Raw genomic sequence first — 22,806 nt, 5'->3', positions numbered from 1 at the left:
GGCCTTTTCTAAATCATTGATATGCTACTTTTTTTTTCACTCTGTCAGTTGCTTTATTAATTTTATATAAAGCCAGAAATCATAATCAGAAATAGATAACACACAATGTGCAGAATCCATGAGAAAAACTTCTTTGAGCACGAAATTTGAGGCCTTTGGGCATCCTGATAAAACCACAGCACTTTGTTTAGCAATACCCAGGACTCCGGTAAAACACAATTTTTCTTTTTTTTTTCTTAACAATCAACGGCTGTTATTTATTTGCCCTCACACGTGCTTTCTTTATTTTTCATCCTGTATTCCTCTTCAAGCCTTCATCTGAGACCCCTTTCCTTCTCTCTGAAAGTTTTTTTTCGTTTTTTCATGCCATGCCTCGCAGCTTACGGGCTGTTAGCTCCCCGACCAGGGATTAAACCCGGGCCCTGGCAGAGAAAGCGCTGAGTCCCAACCACTGGATGGCCAGGGAAGTCCCAAAAATACCTATTGGCAACTCCTTTCAATAAGAGTCATCTGTGCTACACGGTTTATTTTTTTTATTTTTTATACTTATTTTTGGCTGCATTGAGTCTTCGTTGCTGCGCGTGGGCTTTTCTCTAGTTGTGGTGAACGGGGGCTACTTTTTGTTGCGGTGCGCGGGCTTCTCATTGCAGTGGCTTCTCCCATTGCGGAGCATGGGCTCCAGGCACGCGGGCTTCAGTAGTTGTGGTATACAGGCTCAGTAGTTGTGGCTCGTGGGCTCCAGAGCACAGGCTCGGCAGTTGGGCACACAGGCTTAGTTGCTCTGCGGCATGTGGGATCCTCCTGGACCAGGGCTCGAACCCATGTCTCCTGCATTGGCAGGAGGATTCTTAACCCCTGAGCCACCAGGGAAGTCCATGCTACGCGTTTTAAAATAATAGAATTGTAAAGGAGAAATTTGATGTCTACCTGGTCCAATTCCCGCAATCCACAGACGAGAAATCCTCTCCCAACGGCAGGTGCCTTATCCATTCTTGCAGCTTGCCCCGGCTAGCCTTGACCACGCTCATGTGCCCGGCAGCAGGAGGGAGGCTCCCAACATCACCGCCAATATTGGTATCATTTACCTACTGACAATCCTGCCCACCCCTGGGGCTGGGGTCCTGTTTCATGCCCTGTTGATTGTGCTTCACTGTGGGAGTTGGTCAGCTTCTCAAGGAAGCAGAGGCCTAGTTCAAATTCAGAACCATCCCTTGAGGAGGAGGTCAAGATGGTGGAGTAGGAAGTGGAGCCCACCTCCCCCCACAAATACATCAAAAATACATCTGTTGGGGCCTCCCTGGTGGCGCAGTGGTTGAGTGTCCGCCTGCCGATGCAGGGGACACGGGTTCGTGCCCCGGTCCGGGAGGATCCCACATGCCACGGAGCGGCTGGGCCTGTGAGCCATGGCCGCTGAGCCTGCGCGTCCGGAGCCTGTGCTCCGCAACGGGAGAGGCCACAACAGTGAGAGGCCCGCGTACCGCCAAAAAAAAAAAAAAAAAAAAAAAAAATCTGTATCTGGAACAGTTCTCACAGACCACCACCAGAACCATCTCTTAAGATCAACTTGTTTTCAGAACTTTCAGTCCGTATTTGGGAAGAGTTGGGAAAATGCGTGACTATAAGGCTAGGCTCCTATCAGGTCTCCCATTCTCCTACGTTATGGTGATTTGGGATTGAAGAACTCATCAGCCAATGCACTGTTGCCCAAGCACTTTGGATAACAGTCAAATGGTCTCACGTGGTCAAAGTCAAAACAACAATCCAGTTTAAAATGCACCCGTTCCACTGGCTGGAGAGCTGTGCTGATGCCGAGGGTCTGAGGACAGAAGGCTGTGCAGAGGCAGCGCTGTAGCCCCCGGGCGTAGATCGGTCACCTTACAGTGGGCGCCCCCGGTCACTGAAGGGAGGGCTAGAGGGCACAAGTCAATGCACATCAACCCCTAGTCTTCATTTTTATCATCATGGGGGGGTGGTGGTGGTGTGTGTATCCAATTGATGTCACAGCTCCACCTTTAAGAAACACAACGTATTATTCCCTTAAATATTTATTGAGCATTTACGGTATTTTAGACACAATTCTAGGTGTTGGGATACAAGACTGAACAAAGATAAAAATCCCTGCCCCTGTGGAGCTTACATTCTAGGAAGAGGTTGGGAGGTGAGGGAAGACACACAATACGTATGAGAAAACTCAGCATGTAAGTACAGGCAGAGCTGGGACATACCGTGGGCTTGGCTACAGACCACCAAATAAAGCGAGTAGCGCAATAAAGCAAGTCACACAGATTTTTTGGTTTCCCAGTGCATAAAAAAGTGATGTTTACACTAGACTGTAGTCTATAAGTGTGCAATAGCATTGTGGCTAAAAAAAGTGATTAAACAATCCTTTATTGCTAGAAGAAGTTAACCATCATCTGAGTTGTCAGCGAGATGTAATCTTTTTGCTGGTGGAGGGTTTCAAAGATTTTGAGAACTATCAAAATATGTAACACAGAGTCACAAAGTGAGCAAATGCTGTTGGAAAAATGGCCCAGACAGACGTGATCAACAGAGGGTTGCCACAGACCTTCAATTTGTAAAAACCGCAATTACCTGTGAAGCGCAATAAAACGAGGTCTACCTGTAAGTTAGTTAGAGGAGCTTTAGAAAAACTATGCAAAGCAAAGGTAATAAGGTGTGTAGGGGCCTTAGTTAAGGGGGCAGACTGCAAATCCAGACAGAGTGGTTAGGACAGGTCACTGAGAAGGTGACATATGTTAAAACAAGGGTCAGGCTTGGCAGCACTAAAACTTCTGTCAGCATTTGTTCAATATACAAGTTCTCAAACTGCCTTCACATTCAAGTGACATTTCAAGTGACATTGCCGAGCTGGGCCAGTACCAGAAGCCATCACAGTTCTACCTAGACCTACTTCTTTGGCCCAGATGATTAAACCTTGATGCCTGGGCAAAAAAAGCTACTTAAGAATAATGGGCTTCCCTGGTGGCGCAGTGGTTGAGAGTCCGCCTGCCGATGCTGGGGGCGCGGGTTCGTGCCCCGGTCCGGGAGGATCCCACGTGCCGCGGAGCGGCTGGGCCCGTGAGCCATGGCCGCTGAGCCTGCGCGTCCGGAGCCTGTGCCCCGCAACGGGAGAGGCCGCAGGAGTGAGAGGCCCGCGTACCGCAAAAAAAAAAAGAAAAAAAAAAAAGTTTAAAAGAATAACGAGTAAAATAAAAATATAGATACTTGTGTAATACAGAACTACTATCTGACAAGCCCTGTTTTAAGTACTTAATATATTTACTTTGACTTAGTAAAAAAAAAAAAAACACCTTTTTTTCTTACAGAAATTGTTACAGAGAGAGCAGTATAATAAATCCCTACACAGCCATTCCTCTGCTTTAGCAACTACTCACCTCCTGCTAGTTCTGCTTCATCCACCACTTTCCTTTAGGAGTCGGTCAAGGATGGAGAATTTTGAAACAGTCGCAGGCTTTCTACCCATCTCACCCATAAAGGCTTCAGTCCATACTCTGAGAGAACCACTTTTAAATACAACACCGCTATCACATCCAGTAAAATGAACAATCCCTTACTACCATCTAACACCTCCTCCATTTTTAGTTTTCCCTATTTGTCTAAAAAGAAAGCCCCAAACAGTCCATCTTTTTACAGTGGGTTTGATCTAATCAGGGTCCAAGTGAAATCCACAGCATTGGGAAATATGTCTCTCAGACCTCTTTATCATAGCTCTCCCTCTTCTTTTTTTCCCCCTTATTCTAAATTCGGTTGACTATATCCTCCCAGCATCATTTATCCTGTTCCTGTGAGCTGTATACTTTGTAAACTGCTGATTACAGCTGGCGGCCACATGGGTTGAGGTTCAACGTTTCTGGGGGGAGGCAAGATACTTTCTAGGTTCTGTGAACCTCTTTTCACATCACTGCAGGAACACCAAGGGGTTGGACTGTTCCATCTTGAATGACGGAGTCCAGGTTCACCAGCCTGATCCAGCCCTTGCCAAGCTCCCCGTAGCTCTCCTGTGTCCTTCACAGTAACTCCACGAGGCAGGCACTACTCTTTATCTCCACGTGCTTGTGGCATCTGCCTACTTAACGGGGTCAGGTCCTCAGACCCAGAAGCATCCAACCCCACAACGGGGCTTTTCCTACTCTTCTCCATCCTGAAACACTCCCCCCAGTGCCGTCTGGAACCCACGTGGGGTCAGACACCAGCAAGAAGCCTCGTATCCTCAACGTCTTCTCTGAGGGTTCCCCTCTCCTTGCCCCATTTAAACTCTGGCTCTCCGGAGGGCACTGACGTCGTCCGACACCACTCACCTCCCCACTACATTACAGAGGCGTCCGTGTCACCTCTCTCCCAGCCCACTGAAGATTCAGGCATGTCACTCACTGACACTCTAAAACTAGGCCCTGTCCTAACACAGATGGTCCTTCCAAAACCCTGGCCTCAGTTCCTTGACCTAAACCTCTGATGCTCCCCTATGCAGCCACTCACGCCCACGGCTGTAGCGCAGATGCTACCCTCAAGGGCAACCCCCATGCGTACTTTAAACAGCCCATCCTCTGCCTGCCCGCCTCTCCAGCTGCTGCACTGGGACCCCAAGGACCCACCACTTTTTCACTGACAAGCTTAGGACTCCAAGGCAGCTATGCAGAAAATGTGTAAAGGTTAAAATTTCACCCCGAGATGATTAAGTTGCTCGGCCTTAAAATTATTAAGGTGCGTTGATAAGAGGGGCAGAAAGCTCTCAGAGAGCTAGAAATAGCTGTGCTCACACACAGATGATGCCCTTGCCATTCTGGGAAAAAAGGAGAGAGAAAGGATTTTGTGGGTGTGTGGCTATTCCAGGCGGTACGAGGGCCACCTACTCACGACCGCGGGCTGCCAGCAGTCAAAGCAGGATGTGGAGTGACACAGAAAATGAAGGAAAGCCAAAAAGCAAAAATTCCGCGAGTTCAAGTCTTCATTCTCTAAGTTCAAGCCCAGAGGTTCCCACAGCACCACCAACCGTGACTAAGATCTCTGGAGAACACAGACCCAAGAAAGATACCTTTTCCTTCGGAAACTAGCTTAAATGATTTCAGACACAACACTATAATTTCCCCTGGAGCACTAATAAAAGCCCTGATGTCCAAGGTAACACAAACCCAAAGGATATGGAAGTTAAAAACTCCAACCAAGGGCTTCCCTGGTGGCGCAGTGGTTGAGAGTCCACCTGCCAATGCAAGGGACACGGGTTCGTGCCCCGGTCCGGGAAGATCCCACGTGCCGCGGAGCAGCTGGGCCCGTGAGCCATGGCTGCTGAGCCTGCGCGTCCGGAGCCTGTGCTCCGCAACGGGAGAGGCCGCAACAGTGAGAGGCCCACATACTGCAAAACAAACAAACAAAACAAAACAGAACTCCAACCAAAATGGATTAGGAATGTAATAACCTAATCCAATTCAAGAGACAGAACATGGAGAGCTCTTGTTTTATGATCACCAAAGGTTGAAAATCTTAGCCATTTGATGTGGTCACAGGAAATCTTCACAGGAGACCATACATACCTTGACCATACCAGCAGACCATACCTGCTGATTCATGTGACCCTTTCATCATCAAAAAGTAAACCCCAGAAGTCAAAGTCAAGCTCTGAATGAATGTTCCTGGTCTTTACTTATATGTGTATAAACAACCAAAAATTAGAAAACCTGTCAAGCTCTTGAAAACCAAAAGGATTTTTAGAAATGTCAACATTCAGAGCCCATGACGTTTGAGATGTCCTTCAAGTGAATTTTTACCAGCTTCTAGAAGAACATCTTCATCTCTTCATTTTGAACCAAAAGGTGAATGAAATCATAGCCACAAAACAGGATAGGCCTGCAACCAAGAAACAAGCTGCTTGCACAGAATTCAGCAGCAACCCATGAAAAGGAGAGCTCTTCTCCAACAAGTCTTAGTACCAAACTACAAAGTTCTTCAACCGATTGAGTCCATCTTCATCAAGGAGTAGAGAAAGCTAAAGAAAAAGTGATGTCAGCCCCAAACGTGGATTCGCATTTGATCAGACCTAGGCAGCCAGCTGCCACTGTGCCCCTCTTCACTCCAAGGCCAGGCTCAAATGCTGGAGCTCCTGGGCCAGGGAAAGTTCTGTTCCTAAACTGCTTCATCAAAGGAAGAATACGTAGATTTTGTGCTTCAACGAAATCATCCAGATTCCTCACTGTAAACTTTTAGAAACACCTGCATTTTTGAAGGGATTAGAAAATCAACAAAATAGGACAGAAAACCAGATACATCAACAACCGACAAAATGATGTCCCAGCCTTTGGATCAAGAGACCCCAAAGCTCATCTCTCCAAATGGAAAGTCACTGCACAACCAATAATCCAGGGACACTAAAACCTGTCAAGTGCTCAAAATTCTATTGCAGTTAAAGCCAGAAAGTAGCCCTGTTAAGTTTGCCTACAAAGACGCTCCTTCCTCCAGACCTCCTGGCAAGAAACAAACAAGGGAAACGGTTTCAGACCAGTTTGGCAAGAATGTTACCAGTGGTTCCCACTCAGCCACAGCTACAGCCCAGAATCCAGACGGGGAAACAGCCACATGAGCAAGCTGCCAGAAAAAGGCTCCTCAAATCAGAATCCCCCCCAGTCCCAAATCCCGGCACGTCACAAGCCACTTCCTCCCGGCAGCAGGTAATGAGTGTCCGTCCTACCGACACCACTTTTGCCCAGAGAAACTGAATCTAAGCCTAGTGATTGCATTCGATTCACCAAAGATGGCACTGCGGAGCCCGACCACCTGATTCAAACACGCCTGGCTGGAGGTAAGACCCAACCCATGAGAGAACCGGGGGGTCCTGAAGATGAATCCCCCAGGGTGTACTGGATGGCTCAGCCTCCTTTTTCGTTTTCTCTTTGGTTGTGTTAACTGTAGAATATTTTACAGGACATACAATTGTGTTTCACTGAAATTATACTTCATATTTTGAACTTGTTTCAAGTCAGGAAGAGAGGCTATTATGAACGTAATAAATTTGACTTAAAACTTTAAAAGCTCAATTGACCCCGCCACCCCTTCAATAACCCACAGATTCTCAAACAAGCAGGTGCAAGCTTCAGTTTAAGGGAAACTAGGTTTATCTATGGAAATTGCCTTTGATTCAAGGACTAAAATCGGCATTTCTCACGGCACATCCAGTTCACTGTGCCTGCTTTACCTAGAATCCAACCGCTTCTCTCCATGTCTACTGCTACCATCCTGGACCAAGCCTCTGTCACCTGTCACGTGGGTTACCACGGTACACACCCAGCCGCCTGCCCACCCCCACCCATCTCCTAGTCCATTTTCCCTGGAAGCCACAGGGATCGCGACCCTTTCAAAACAGAAGTCAGATTACACCATTCCTCTGCTCAAAACCTTCCAGGCACATACCCCCACCTGATCTACTTCCCCCCGTGATTATGATGCTCTAGCTCCCTGTTTCTGGAACATTTCAGACACACTTCTGCCTCGGGGCCTTTGCACTTGCTGTTTGCTTTGCCTGGAATGCTCTTCTCTCCCGATATGCACATGACTCACATCCTTCAAATATTTGCCCAAATATGGCCTCTCAGCGTGGCCTGTTTTAAACCTGCGCTCTCCCACCGCCCCATGCATTCTCTTCTCTACATTATTTCTTCCCCTCTCCCGGAATATATTACCTGCGGATAGACTACTTTTTACTTATTTTAATGCCTTGTCTTCCTATTAAAACGCAAACCAGCTGAAGGTAGTAACTTTTGTCTGCTTTATCCATTAGGCCCGCCCCTCCCTCAATAACCCGCTGACTCTCAAACAAGCAGGTGCAAGCTTCGGTTTAAGGGAAACTAGGTTTATCTATGGAAATTGCTTTTGATTTACTGCTGTATCCCTCGCACCTAAAATACTCAAATATTTGATGAATGAATGAACAGACCTCATAGTTGAATGTGAAATAGCTTATAAACTAGGAGGTCCTAGCTCAAAAAAGAATATGAAAGATGAAGAGTAACTTATTGTAATCATCAATACACATAGAACAAAGTTGTGATGAACGATTATATCAACAACTGAATTCTCTAAATCAGTGAAACCCCCTTTTATAGAAACCGTGGCCTTATAATCAAATGATTTCAGATGGGTCTTTGGCACGTTACAAACAAAGCAAAAACAATTTGCCCAAGTTTGTCCAAAGTGCCTTTACATAACTGCTCAATACATTTAAACAGTTACGATGCTTCAAAAACCAAACTGCAGGAGAAAATATATACAAAAGTAAAATTGTATAAAGTTCTTCATTAAAATAGTAGCTTAAACAATCCTCTATCAATACCATAAAGAGCTAGGGACTAGACCTAGACACTAGAGCTTAGAGCTTTTTACATGATTACATGAAAACACGTGAATCCGTCCACGAGGACACTGCAGTAATAGCCATTCAGTTAAAATCAATAACCCATCCTCCAGATGCAGCTCAGAGAGCAGGTGATGGGAAATCACTGTATATCATACAGTTCTGGTTCTATTTGCCCCTTTTCGTCTTGGCTGTCTTCTCCTTTCTTTTTTTCACATGTTTAGGAACTTTGTTTTTTCTTTTCTCTCTCTGGGCTTCCTTGACCATCTTTTTTCTTTCCTGTAAAAACAAAAACAAAAAGTAAAAATATTTGCAAATTTAATTCATTCTGAGTATTCATATTATTACAACTAAATTTTTTTAACAAATTAAATTTATTTTTGGCTGCGTTGGGTCTTTGTTGCTGCGTGCAGGCTTTCTCTAGTTGTGGTGAGCGGGGGCTACTCTTCATTGCGGTGTGCGGGCTTCTCGCTGCAGTGGCTTCTCTTGTTGCAGAGCACGGGCTCTAGGTGCGTGGGCTCCAGTAGTTGTGGCACGTGGACTCTAGAGCACAGGCTCAGTAGTTGTGGCGCACGGGCTTAGCTGCTCTGCAGCATGTGGGATCTTCGCGGACCAGGGCTCGAACCCGTGTCCCCTGCATTGGCGCAGGTGGATTCTTAACCGCTGTGCCACCAGGGAAGCCCCAGAACTAAATTTTAAAATATATGTAAAAAGATAAAAAGTGAGCATCACAGAAAAAAAATTGAAAATGATAATGGTTTCGTGGTAGAATTTGGGATGAAAATTATCTTTAAGATTTCTTAATAGAAATTTGAAGATAGCCAAAGAGAACATGTGCTAGGGAGTTGGGTATGTCTCTCAGAAGTCTTGGAACCCTCACTCTATAAGGTTTAAAGGATCAGGCTAAGACTAAAGAGTAACAGTTAGCCATCACGGATTGTTTCATCAGTAGCATCTCTTATGTCCACGGCCAGGAGTGGAAGAAACAGAGATTCTGGAAACAGGGAGCTGGGCTGTAACGCCCCTGAAATGGTTTTTTGGTATTTCACCATGGGGCAACTCCAGCATCATTTGTTCTTCAAGTGCATGACAATCACTTTTCATCAATGCACTGAAACTAGTGTGCCCTCTCTCTAGGCAGTGCCCAAGGAGCTCTTAGTAGAAGCCCAATCTCTAGCTGATGTTACCACCAAAAGCAAAGTTCACGCTTGGGAACTAAAACTTCAGGTGGAGGGACTTACTGACCAATGTGTTCAGCAACTATGATCCAGATATCTGAGCAGAGAGCCTAGAGGGGCTGTGCAGTCGTACTGACAAACAAGGGAATCTAAGTTTGTGGCTAACCTTTTTATCAACTTCAAGGTCAGCGGTGGGCTTTCTGGAGCAGGCGTTGTCTCCCTGGTCTTCAGAGTCTGTGTCAGAACACTGAGAGCTTCTGGCATCTTCTGAATCAGAACAAGTCTTTTCCTTAACTTGACTTTCCTTAATTTGATTTTCTAGGAGTGCAGGGACCTTGAAAATATCAGAGGACCATGTTATTCTAAACCAGTCAGTTATCTATTGGTATTAAATGTGTTAAGGCCAAAAATCAGATTTCAGCCTTACAGACAGACTTTGAAAAATGACATCCTGTATTGAAACATCAAAACAATGGAATCAACGCCAGGGAGGACGCCTCAAGGAGCCGTTCCCGGACGGCTCAAGGACGTACCCAAACACAGGGACTGGGGCTTCACTGGGTGACCTAGATCAACAACAGGACCGCTCTACCTCCTGCAGGAAATCAGGAGGGTCGAGCCGGGATTTGGAGAGAGGCGAAATACACATAGATGTAAAAAGTGAAGTTACTTGGATAACTTCACAGTGGATTTCCTACGAATTAAATTTCATTTAACACTTGTTAATCCAATCAAGAGGGAACACAATATTTAAACAAGAGAAACATTCATTTTTTCCCTGAAATTTAGCAGTTTTTAAAATAATTAATTAATTAACTTTTTGGCCACGTTGGGTCTTTGTTGCGGTGCACGGACTTCTTATTGCAGTGGCTTCTCTTGTTGTACAGCACAGGCTCTAGGTGCAGAGGCTTCAGTAGTTGTGGCACACAGGCTCAGTAGTTGTGGCTCACGGGCTCTAGAACGCAGGCTCAGTAGTTGTGGCGCATGGGCTTATTTGCTCTGCGGCATGTGGGACCTTCCCGGACCAGGGCTCGAACCCATGTCCCCTGCATTGGCAGGCGGGTTCTTAACCACTGCGCCACCAGAGAAGTCCAAATTTAGCAGTTTTTAAAGCAGGAGGAAGCATTTTTAAAACCACGAGGTTTTCATTTCATAAGAAAAAAACAGATCTTTAAAAGGCGATTGTACAGAAAGGCTTTCCAGCCAGTTATAGCTTCCTGCTCTACAATTCAAAGCACACCTACCCCATCACACCTGCTGCATAAAACCCAGAATTCTCCTAGTCCAATTCTTCCCACAAAAAAAACACACTCAATTTTCAGAATGTAAACCGTGATCCTTCATATTCAAGCCTTTCATTAAGAATATTAAAAGAAGTGGGACTTCCCTGGTGGCCCAGTGATTAAGAATCCGCCTTCCAATGCAGGGGACGTGGGTTCAATCCCTGGTCGGGGAACTAAGATCACACATGCCGCGGAGCAGCTAAGCCCACGCGCCACAACTGCTGGGCTTGTGCGCCTCAACTAGAGAGCCCACATGCCGCAAACTACAGAGCCCACGCTCCCTGGAGCCCAGGCCACAACAAAAGATCCCACATGCTGCAACTAAGACCCGACGCGGCCAAATCAATCAATCAATCGACTATTTTTTTAAAAAAAAGAATATTAAAAGAAGTAAGAACTACCTTTATTATTGCTTAAATAAGAATCAATTCCTGCCGTTTGAAAATGTAAGACAAAACAAAGTTAGTTTAAGAAAAAAACACTACAGGAATCTGTACTGTGAGACAGCATGACTAGCCCTTCAACAGCCTGTGTGCTGGGATGAGACCAGATCTCACTGCTGCTTTAAGTTGGTTGTAGAAACATCAACAAGCACATGGTTATTCGTTAATAACTTCACAAATGAAGAACAGGATACAAAAAGAATCGATGCCTCAGCTACAATAACAGAGCAATTCAGGGGCAGAATGAAGAATAAACCATGCGTTTCCACATTTCAGTCTCATGGTTAAGAAGAATGAACATTAAAAGGGCATTTCTGAAAATGCCCATGGACTTCGAAAGCATCTGTACTAGTAACATTACGCCACTGTTAATTCAATAACACCTGACATGAAATTTTATATCCTTTGAAAGAGTTTTCAAGTAAATGAACAGTAACACATGTTCTGCATACCTTCTGAACTCCTGACAAATCCTTCTTCAGTCCCGTGACAGTTTGGTATAGAATCTTGAAACCAAAAAGAAAAAAACAAGAATCAACATAAAACTGGAGACGGAAGTCCACTGCAATACTAAGAAAGAACACTGTGGTCTAAATGATACCTTGTGTGATTATAAAAAGGTGCCTAACATTTATCTCATGGGACACAGAGAGTGTGTAGCATGGATGTGGTTCTCACCCACAGGCACAGCAGGCGTCAGCAGACTCTGGCCCACAGGCCAAATCTGACCTGCGGCCTGGTGGTTTTTAAGGATAAACAGTTGTAATCAATTTGATGACAGAAAGCCCTAACTCTGAATCTCAGCTAAATGTAATGTTTTCTCCTCTCCCCCAAATAACTCTATTCTTCTCTCATTAGTAGACCTGTATCATGAAAAGTTGTGTGTTTTCAATTATTATTAAAGTATTTTTAATTTCATCAAAACTTTGGGGGACGTTTTTTCTCTCTTGTTATATAACAACCCACATAATAGCCTCAGTCTTGCTTCTTGGCCTGCGAAGCCTTAAATATTTACTATCTGGCCCTTAAGCAGAAAAAAATTTTCCAGACTCTGAAACACATATGTTAGTGGAGCTAGTATAATAACCATTTATAGTCTAGACTTCTATACAAATCTTCCTTTTCCTGCAATTATAGTCTGTTGGACTCATTCAAGTGTGTCCTTTCCTTTCACAAAGACCAGGGGATTGATCCCCTTTACAAGCAGTGTGCGCAGAGGGTTTGCTAATGTGAAGGGAATGAGCCGTCGCACTAGCTTAGAGGCCGACACTCAAGACGGCGGGTCTGGGCCGGCAGCTTCCGCGGCGAGCTGACTTGCTGAAGACAAACCAGCGACTCACGTTGTCCTGCTGGGCGTTCATGGCCATGTCCTCTTCCTTCAGTTTCATCATTATATCCACATCCCTCTCATAGTTCTTCACTTCATTCAAGGTTCTAGGGATGTAAGCTCGCTTAAACACCTACCGGACGCAGAGGGAAAGTACAATGGAGACTCGTTCACGTGCTTCTCCCGGGCACTCAGCATCCTCACCCCATCAGGTCCCAGAGGAACTCATCACCATCGTCACCCTCAGCTCTGATATACGGTTACCCTCAGAATAACCCTTCTCTCCCCTCGTCTGTATTCCATGGAGCCTTTCTGAGGGGAGAGAAAGGAGCTGCCGTGAGCAAGCGCCCCCTGGCTGTGCCTGACAGAGGAAGGGGCTCTTTCATGCGAGCATCGTCTACCCTGCGCCACAGCTGACGCGTACGGGGTATCTTATACTCACCCATCACACCACACACGACGGCTGTGAGAATTATTGTTATTTTGTAAAAGCCTACTATGGATCACCTTCACAAAAAAATATACCGACTCCCAAGATTTTAAAAAAGTCTTCCTTTTTACCAAACACGAGTCTTTAAAATCTACAGTGTGACTGAAAGCAACATTTAAATCACTTCAAAATTCCCATTAGCGGGCTTCCCTGGTGGCGCAGTGGCTGACAGTCCGCCTGCCGACGCAGGGCACGCGGGTTCGTGCCCCGGTCTGGGAGGATCCCACATGCCGCGGAGCGGCTGGGCCCGTGAGCCATGGCCGCTGAGCCTGCGCGTCCGGAGCCTGTGCTCCGCAACGGGAGAGGCCACAACAGTGAGAGGCCCGCGTACCGCAAAAAAAAAAAAAAAATTCACATTAGCAAACTAAAACAGGCTCTTCCTTCTTGAATCACATCCTCCAAGGGGTTCTGTAAAAATGTTCTCCACGCAGGACGAGGGGCTAACAGGTCACTGAGTGGAAGGATGTAATGGGATGTAAGTTACACAACCTCGTGCAGCTGAATCGTGTAACATGTTATGTCTCAAGGAAATATCATCATTTAGAAAAACTGCTTATCTATTAAAATTAAGATCATGCCCCAGCAATATAAAAAAAAAGACCTCAAGACACAAGTGTTTCCTAAGTCAGTAAACAGATAATACATCTTACCTCTTCATCCACATGGTCTTGGCTGGACCTTTCTTCCTTGGTCCTTTGAGATGCTATTTCCATGGCCTTGGAAAGAAAACAAAAATCACTTTCCTTTACGTTCAACCCACATCCATTCCCCAATTTTCGTGGAAAGCTGTTCTAGCCTCTCTGGGTACAGCCCTTCACCCTCCGTGTCCTCCAGTGGTACAGGTTAGCTCTCCACGGTAGAACTCACCAAAAAGGCTGTCATCGAACCCAGAGGTTAACAGTATAAATCAAACTCGTCTAGCCTCAGGGCATCCCTAGACTCTTCCTCAAGAGTAACACTGTTTTGACTAATTTTTAAACGATTAACAAAAATATCTATTAAAGGAAAACTGACACCGAAAGAAAGAACCCTTCCTCAATTCTTGAGCTGTCCACGAAGGGGATCACAGAGGAGCGGGAGGGTCTGCTCACCTTGAGTCCACGGCTCTAACGCCGCCGCACGACAGAGCCCCAAAGAAAGCTCTTTGAGCAAACGATGACTGACACTAAGAAGGTGACAAAGATTCTATAGGTTCTTTTGGCTTGTAAAACTTCAGATGTGTTCTCTAACCTACTTAGAATACACGGAGGAAAGCAAACAGTGGTACTAGAGTTTTTTAAGTTCACACATTAAAATTAGTGCTAAAGAGTTTAAGAAGGGGGCTTCCCTGGTGGCGAAGTCGTTGAGAATCTGCCTGCCAATGCAGGGGACACGGGTTCGAGCCCTGGTCTGGGAAGATCCCACATGCCGTGGAGCAACTAGGCCTGTGAGCCACAACTACTGAGCCTGCGCGTCTGGAGCCTATGCTCGAGGCCGCGGTAGTGAGAGGCCTGCGCATCGCGATGAAGAGTGGCCCTCGCTTGCCGCAACTAGAGAAAGCCCTTGCACAGAAACGAAGACCCAACACAGTCAAAAATAAAATAGTAAATAAATAATAAATAAATTTTTAAAAATTATATAAAAAGAAAGTTATGTTTAAAACAAAAAAGAGTTTAAGAATAAAAGTGATGTGATATTTACTTATTCAATTAACGTGATTATTTCCTCTGTGCCAGGTACTGAGTAGCTACCAGTGATACAGAGTAAAACTTGTCCCTTAGGAGTTCACAGCCCAGCAGAGGGTGACAAAATTAAAAAGAACTTAATGTGATAAGCAGGATACAGTGTGACTACGTCCGTTACAGAGTTAGATAATATAGAAAATATACCTATGGAAACAATGATTTCTGCCTGATTTCTCCTCGAGAGCTTTCTGAATTGAGCTTTGAAGTTCCCTAGGCAGAGCAAGACGGGCGAAGGTAGAAATGGGAAGGCATTCCAGGGAAAGGGGAGAGTGTGAAAAGGTGGGATGAACCTGAACACCTGTTCAGGGGCCATGTGTTCAGTATTCTACGATTGAGAGGCAACAAAAGCAAAAACAGATAAGCTGGACATCAAAACTAAAAACCTCTGTGCATCCAAGGGTGTGGTCAACAGAGTGAAAAGGCAGCCCATGGAATGGGAAAAAAAATCTGCAAATCATATATCAGACAAGGGGTTAATAATCTCCTAAATATATAAAGAACTTCTATAATTCAACAACAAAAAAACAATCTAATTAAAAAATGGGCAAACCTGAATAGACATTTCTCCAAAGACATACAAATGGCCAACAAGCACATGAAAAGATGCTCAACATCACTAATCATTAGGAAAATGTCAATCAAAATTGCAAGACCCCACCTCCCACCCATCAGCTACTCAAAAAACAAAACAAAAAATAAAACCAGAAAATAACGAGTGTTGGTGAGGATGTAAGAACGTGGAGAAACTGGAACCCAGGCAGCCTGCTGGTGACAGTGTAAAATGGTGCAGCCACTAGGGAAAACGGTATGGCGGTTCCTCAAAAACTAAAAGTAGAATGACCATATTATCCAGCAATCCCACTTGCAGGTATACACCCAAAAGAACTGAAAGCAGGGTCTTGAAGAGATATTTGCATACCCATGTTCACAGCAGCATTATTCACAACAGCCAAAATGTGGACGCAACCCAAGTACACATCAAGGGATGAACAGATAAACAAAATGTGGTCTATACACACAATGGAAGATCATTCAACCTTCGAAAGGAAGGAGATGCGGTGTCATGCTACACCACGGATGAACCTTTAGAGCATTACGCTCAGTGAAATAAGTCAGCCAAAAAAAGACAAATACTGTATGATTCCACTTATACGAGGTACCTAGAGTAGGTGTCATACACATAAAGCAGAAGGGGCTTGGGAAAGGGAGGGACTGCGAGTTAGTGTTTAACGGGGACGGAATTTGTTTTACAAGATGCAAAAAGTTCCATGGATGGATGGTTGTAATGGACACACAACAGTGTACTTAATGCCACTGAACCACACACTTAAAAATGGTTAAAATGGTAAATTTTACGCTGTGTATATTTTACCACAATTTTAAAAGTTCTGTGATGCAAAAAGGCCTCTGAGAAACAAGGGAAAGGAATTAATGACCCAAAGCTAACAGGTTTCTTACTATACATTCACAAATTTGACAGCCTGTGTATCTTGCTGATGGTTAAAGTCAAGAAACCTGGCTTTACCATCGGCTTTTTACTACAGCTTGATTCCCCATCTGTGAAATCAGGAGACAGTCTCTGGAAGCTGTCATGATGAATAAAAGTCATGCCTAATAGCCCTGAGTCCCTCAGAAGTGCAATCGCTACCGCTATTGTCTGTTCCTCCCGTCCTGGCCCCACCTCACCTTTGCCAGATACGCGTCCACGTTCTCGTGTGTAACTGATGGATCCGTGACGAATTCAAAGAGCTCTCGCACAGTCATCACGGCGACCCCATGCTTCAGAAAGAAACCTGTCACGGGAAGACATTCGTGAGAGCTTTGCGAGGGAAGAGGTTGTTAATCCAACCCCTTCATAGAAAAACAAAGAGATAAAAATACCCCATGACCCACACTGGCGTCAGTATCACTGCAGCAAACGATTTAGTGCCAAGATTCTCTATCAACGGTTTACCAGAGTGAAAAGCACCGGCGCAAACAAGTTGCGGGACAATCCCAGTGTCCACTCACCGTTGACGTTGGCGCAGTCCTTCCTCAAGAACTCCAAGGCGTGCGGGTGGTCATGCTCCACGGACTGAGAAACGTCAATGATGCACACGCCTCCGCCCTGGTACCTGCGGGTCAGGTGCGCCGGGGGTGAGCTGCACGCTGCCTCCAGGCTGGCATGAGGGCCGGGCACGCGGGGCTAGGGCGCACCACGGCTCGCCCACACTCTCGTTTAAACATTTCTACTTTAGTAGCAATGGAAATAACTAATAAAATGAATGAGGTGGGTAAGAAGAGCCACTTTGACTAACAAGAGATGAAAACTGAGAAGATTTCCCAAGTCCTTTAGCTCTGCTAACGATCAGAGTGGTCAATTCTGTGACTAAGGCCACCAAAGGCAGGGAACACATCCTATCCTGTGACCCTGTGGAAGCCAACTCTACAACTGGGGAATTTAGCAGGACTTCTTGGACGGGGATTTAGTTCATTTCCCCAAAGGACACGAGGTGACTGCTGGGAGGTGCGCGTGGGCCACACACTCACAGCATGTTGAATTCACTGAGATCCGCGTGCACGAGCCTGGCGTCCTGGTACATTCTCCTCATGTACTCGATCACCTGCGCATACAACTCCCGAGCCTTGGATTCTGATAACTGGACGTTTTTCAAGAGCGGCGCTGGCCTTGAACAAAAATAAAGTGAACTCAGATAAATGGACCCAGAACAAGTCTTCTTGCTTCCTAACATTGTTACCCGTTCTTTTCTTCTACCAATCATCACTGAACAATGTGCTTCGCTCCAGAGATACGGTTCTATCAATAAAAAGCTGTCCACAAACAGATGCTTTTCCAGCTGACTGTACGAGACATTCCCCAAAAAACAAGGTGAGCTTTGTTATTCTGAAGCATTTGGGACTTAAAAACAGTAGAACAAATTAGTGACTCTATGCACTAATAGAGTGGGAAAGATTCATTAAAAGTATTACAAGATGCAAGGAGCTATTTAAATGGGAAATATTCACATGTTGGATAATTCAAAGCACTTAAAAATACAGTTCTGGGCGTGTAATTATTAGGCCTCCTACACACTCACATGTCGTCTTTGCCAATGAAACTCATGACGAGAACATGACTTCGCAGCAGGATAGGTTCTGGGCACGGGATCTCTGCTGTGTTTAGCCTGTGATATGAAAACAGATAAATGAAAAGCTGAAACAAGTCATCTAACGCACCTAATCTAAAACAACTTACAACAGCTGCAGTGCACAAGACTAGCAGTGCCGTGAGGAAACAGCACCCAGGCCTCCCGTGATTTTCAGCGGCACCGTTACGCGTCACCAAGGATGGCAAAACACCAGCAATTCAACTAGGACATCCCATAGCCTCCATGGCATAGTTCGATGCCAGAGATGTCAAACTGTGAAGAAACGGGCGCCTTACAACCGATGAAATACAGCAGATATGTCTGCAATTATCTTTTGAGTTGATCAGTGTCAACAATGATGAATAAAAATAGTGAACTCATAGCCAGTCGCAAACTGAGCGTAAGGAGATTTCAGAAGGACTTCCAAAACAAGTGACCTTTGCTGAATACTGCTACAATATCCAGCGTATGGCACCTAGGTATAGCATATATAAAAGGTAAAAGATATTTGAAAGGGAGAAAAAAAACCTTCCAATTTAAAACTTCAATTGAGGAAACTTGATCTCAGTTGCCTTTACTTGATACAAAGGTGCCAATGCAAACAAAGAATATGGAAATGTGTCCAAAATGGGACTGAAGAAGAGGAAACTACGATAAAGAGCTTAGGGCCTAACAAAATTGCCTAAAACTCCAACACCTATAAAAAAAAATGACACGTTATTCTCACCACCTGACTGTGTCACTTCCCTGCTTCAAATCCTGTAACGGCTCTTTATCATCCTCAGTATAAATTCTAAACCTTTTCACACAGCTCCCAAGGCTTTTCACATGACCCAGCCTTGCAGAATAAATGTAAGTCGGGGCACAATTCTCCTGTAATGGGTTCGTAAAACAGGAGAGAGAAGGTAGCTCCCATTCGCTTGGAAATGCATTTCCTCTGCTCACCTCTGCAGATCTAACGGAGCTCTGCGAGACCCTGCCTTTGGACAGAACCACACCAGGCCCTGCTGGGAGGAAAGCTCTGAGGCTGACATGCAGACACAGCACAGACACACACACCCCGGACAGTCACCTGATTAAGTTCCTCATTTCCTTTTCTGCCCACGTTTTCACCATTTTTCTGGGGTTGCCTTTACAGTAGCCGTGACGAAACCTTGAATGAGAAAAATATTTGCTATTTCAATCATTCCATTATTCTAGTTTTTATTTTTAGGATACAGAAATCAAGTCACCTGGGGAAGAAGAAAAAGAACCCTGAGCTCACCTGAATTCCCCACTGACATACTTATCCCGGTCTTTGAACACCAAAATAGAAGTTTTATAAATTTTGATTGCTCTGCTCTCTCCGTTTGCTGTGCGAGCATGATATACATTAGCCTATTTTAAGTCAAAAACAAAGAAACTTAAGTTTGTGTTAAATAACTATACGTAGTATTTTACTTTTGCAATCTATTTGAGTCTATCCTCAAAGGTTAAAAAAAAAAAGTCAAGTGAACTGAAATTCTGTGCATAAGGAACACCATCCTCTTTTGAATATGTGAATTAAAATATAAAACATCACACCAAAAGGTACAGTAAGTATACCTCCAACTTACATGTATAGTAAAGGCCAATTTAAACACACGTGAGACAGACACAGAAAACAAACTTACGGTTACCAAAGGGGAAAGGTGGGGAAGAGGGGGATAAATCAGGAATTTGGGATTAACAGATACACACTACTATATATAAACCAGATAACCAACAAGGACCTACTGTAGAGCACAGGGAACTCTACTCGATATTTTTAATACCCTATATGGGAAAAGAAACTGAAAAAGTATATTTATAAAAATATATATAAATATATGTGTGTATGTGTATATATATAACTGAATCTGCTGTACACCTGAAACTAGGACAACACTGAAAATCAACTAGACTTCAATAAAAAATAAATTAATTGAAAAAAATAGGTATTCAAATTAAATAAATAAATATACACATACATACATACATACATACACGTGAGAAGTGGTTTCAAACATTTTTGTATTTCAAGTACGTGGAAAATATCTGAAGACATTCTTACATCTCATGATTTATAAAGTGAATTTTACTGAGAACTGCTTCCCACAGAATGAGTTGCTAATAGAAAAGCAGCATGCCATACATAAAGAAAACAATGAGAAGGACATTTCTTGGCTAACAGAAACTAGACCATGACCCCCTGTCCCAGCAGTAACCGTCTGACCATCTGAACTCACTGCTGGGCACACCTGGATGGACTCCATGACCCAGGACCAAAGTCCATACATGCACAACTTCCTACCCCTCCATAAACATTAATAAAGCCATTTTAAAAAAATTTTTATTGGAGTATAGTTGATTTACAATGTTGTGTTAGTTTCTACTGTACAGCAAATTGATTTAGTTATACATATACATATATTCACTTTTTTAGATTCTTTTCCCATATAGGCCATTACAGAGTATTGAGTAGAGTTCCCTGTGCTATACAGCAGGTCCTTATTAGTTATCTATTTTACATAGCACGTAATAAAGCCATTTTTAAGAAACGGCACTAATTAATCTATCCTGGCTTGTATATGGGGTTTTTTTTTTCTTTTCTTTTTAAAGGCACGATTTATTTACTAAGTGCCTTAGTTTCATCTGGTATCTGAAATCAGAAAACTAACATGGAAGCATCAGGCATCCCAAGAATTGCTCACTTCTTTTCCTGTGCTAATGCAGCCATTGATCTCTGATATGATTCCTCTCATCAACATCTTGAACAATATCATTCGTGTTCTGGGATCCAACACCTAAAAAGAAATGCAAGAAATACGAAGTTCAGAGAGTACCAAATATTTCTCACCGAAGCGCTAGACAAGAGACTGAAGAGCAAAGGCTCTATGCAATCCTGCTCGACTAAAGAAGAGTCACTGTGGCGGTGCTTTTGTTCACTCTCAGTTTTAGTGAATAAAATGTGAGGTGAGACCAAAGGAACCAAAGAGACAAGAAACCAGCAAGTTCATTCAGTCGTGCAATCAAAGGCTACCAAGTCCAAGAGAAGCTGAAACTGACTCTAGACCAATGTTAGCTAACAGAAATACAATCAAACCAGAGGAAATTGTCTTTTCCAGTCCTCGGTAAACAGGTGAAATTAATCTGAATCGATTTTATCTAACCCAATACATCTGAAACGTTATCATTTCAATATGTAATCAATATAAAAAGTTATTAGGGAGAGATTTAACACTCTGTTTTTTACACAAACCCTTCAAAACCTGGTGTGCGTGTGCATTTCTAGCACGTTGCAAGTCATGCTAGCCGCACCACACAAGCTCCATGGCGGCTGCACTGGATAAGAAGCTTTAAAGCGGCAACCAGCATCCTACAGTTCACAAGTCAAATCAGCCACAGCCTGTTTTTCTATAGCCTGAAAGCTGAAAATGGTTTTTAATTTTAAAAATATTTATTAAAGGGACTTCCCTGGTGGCACAGTGGTTAAGAATCCGCTTACCAATGCAGGGGACACACAGTTCAAGCCCTGGTCTGGGAAGATCCCACATCTAAACCCGGGAGCCACAACTACTGAGCCCGCGGGCCACAGCTACTGAAGCCCTGGCGCCTGGAGCCTGTGCTCCACAACAAAGAGAAGCCCCTGCAATGAAGAGTGGTCCCTGCTCGCCGCAACTAGAGAAAGCCCACGCGCAGCAACGAAGACCCAACGCAGCCAAAAATAAATAAGTTAAAAAAAAATTATTAAAAAAATTGTAGCCCACAATGCCTAAAGTATTTATTATTTAGCCCTTTAAAGAAAGAGTTCGCAGACCCCTGCTAGAGATGAGTAGATCAGGGAAAGGCTCTCCTTCAAAGTCAGAGCAGTCAATCTTGAGTACAAAGGACCCTCAAATTCTCTTTAACAAACAGAAGGCAACGAATTTAAAGCCTGAGGCTGTTCACACAGGAAACTAAGGTAGCTGCACATTTACATGCAATTCCCAGGGCCAGCGCCAGCAGCTCCTTGGGCGCAGGCAGCCCTCCAGCTCCAGGCAGGGGACAGTGAAAGTGGCCAGAACTAACTATGGTTCAGGGCCTACCCTTCAACGAGGTGGCTGTGGACGCACAAGAAACCTAAGGTTAACAGAAACAAAACAACCTTGTAAGACTGGAGGACTAACAGCAAACTACAACCACGGCAACTGGAGCAGAATGAAAGGAAAGTGCGTAAAGAGGCAGTAACTGCCGCTGCTCCTCTGCGCGCGGGGTAGACAGAGGGCAAGTAAGCTGCGTGAGCGGGAATCTGTGCAGAGACCTGGGCTTCTGCAAGATCGCGGGGGAGCCAGGCGAGAGGCCCAAATAGCTGAAAACAAAATAGGGGAAGAGACAGAGGAGAGGCAAGTCAACTTACAAATACAGATTTTTAAAAGGCAGTTTAAGACCCAAGGTATACGCTCTTGTTCAAAATTAATTTCCCAAGAGAAAAAGGATTTCAGGGTCTTCGAAAATGAAAGCTGCCTCATCTCTCTGAGTTGGACCACAGTTCGTTCTCAGTCACAAAATACACAAAATAAACAAATCAGAGGAAAACAAAGACACAGATCCCAGACCTGACCTGCTCCTGCCAGACTGAGGGTGGAATTCCTCATTTGCACAAATGGGTTGGAGCTCAGGTTGGGTGTGACTCCCTTGGGATGGAGGTGGAGAGAATGCGTGCTTGTGTCTTAAACCAAGAACCTGTTGGGCGAAGAGGCTACTATTCGAAACGTGTGTGTGCATATATGTACGGGTCGGGGAGCGTGGTAGGCAGCAGAAGCAACGTTCTGACCTCTTTTATCACTCTCTTCACAACCAAAATCTGGGCCAATCCTAATACCCAATTACAACCC

At 44.4% G+C, this 22,806-nt stretch overlaps 1 protein-coding gene across 6 annotated transcripts in view; it reads right to left on the bottom strand.

The window, feature by feature from the left end:
- Window positions 1-2,029: 2,029 nt before the first annotated feature.
- Window positions 2,030-22,806, bottom strand: part of RIOK1 (RIO kinase 1) — a 30,274-nt gene continuing 9,497 nt past the window's right edge. For all 6 annotated transcript variants that reach the window (XM_067751936.1, XM_067751938.1, XM_067751941.1 and 3 more), the window contains 12 exons: window positions 20,644-20,736; window positions 19,197-19,309; window positions 19,005-19,085; window positions 17,882-17,968; window positions 17,334-17,471; window positions 16,815-16,918; window positions 16,491-16,597; window positions 13,731-13,796; window positions 12,604-12,723; window positions 11,716-11,769; window positions 9,704-9,871; window positions 2,030-8,638 (listed from right to left, as the gene is read on the bottom strand). In XM_067751936.1, the coding sequence (XP_067608037.1) occupies window positions 8,528-8,638; window positions 9,704-9,871; window positions 11,716-11,769; window positions 12,604-12,723; window positions 13,731-13,796; window positions 16,491-16,597; window positions 16,815-16,918; window positions 17,334-17,471; window positions 17,882-17,968; window positions 19,005-19,085; window positions 19,197-19,309; window positions 20,644-20,736 (1,242 nt within the window). In that variant the 3' untranslated portion in view covers window positions 2,030-8,527. The remainder of the gene's footprint in view (window positions 8,639-9,703; window positions 9,872-11,715; window positions 11,770-12,603; window positions 12,724-13,730; window positions 13,797-16,490; window positions 16,598-16,814; window positions 16,919-17,333; window positions 17,472-17,881; window positions 17,969-19,004; window positions 19,086-19,196; window positions 19,310-20,643; window positions 20,737-22,806) is intronic.

This window comes from Pseudorca crassidens, chromosome 10 (assembly GCF_039906515.1).
Source record: "Pseudorca crassidens isolate mPseCra1 chromosome 10, mPseCra1.hap1, whole genome shotgun sequence".
NCBI classification, from domain to species: Eukaryota; Metazoa; Chordata; class Mammalia; order Artiodactyla; family Delphinidae; genus Pseudorca; species Pseudorca crassidens.
The sequence above is the reverse complement of the archived record's forward strand: the minus strand, read 5'-3'. Positions and strand labels throughout refer to the sequence as shown.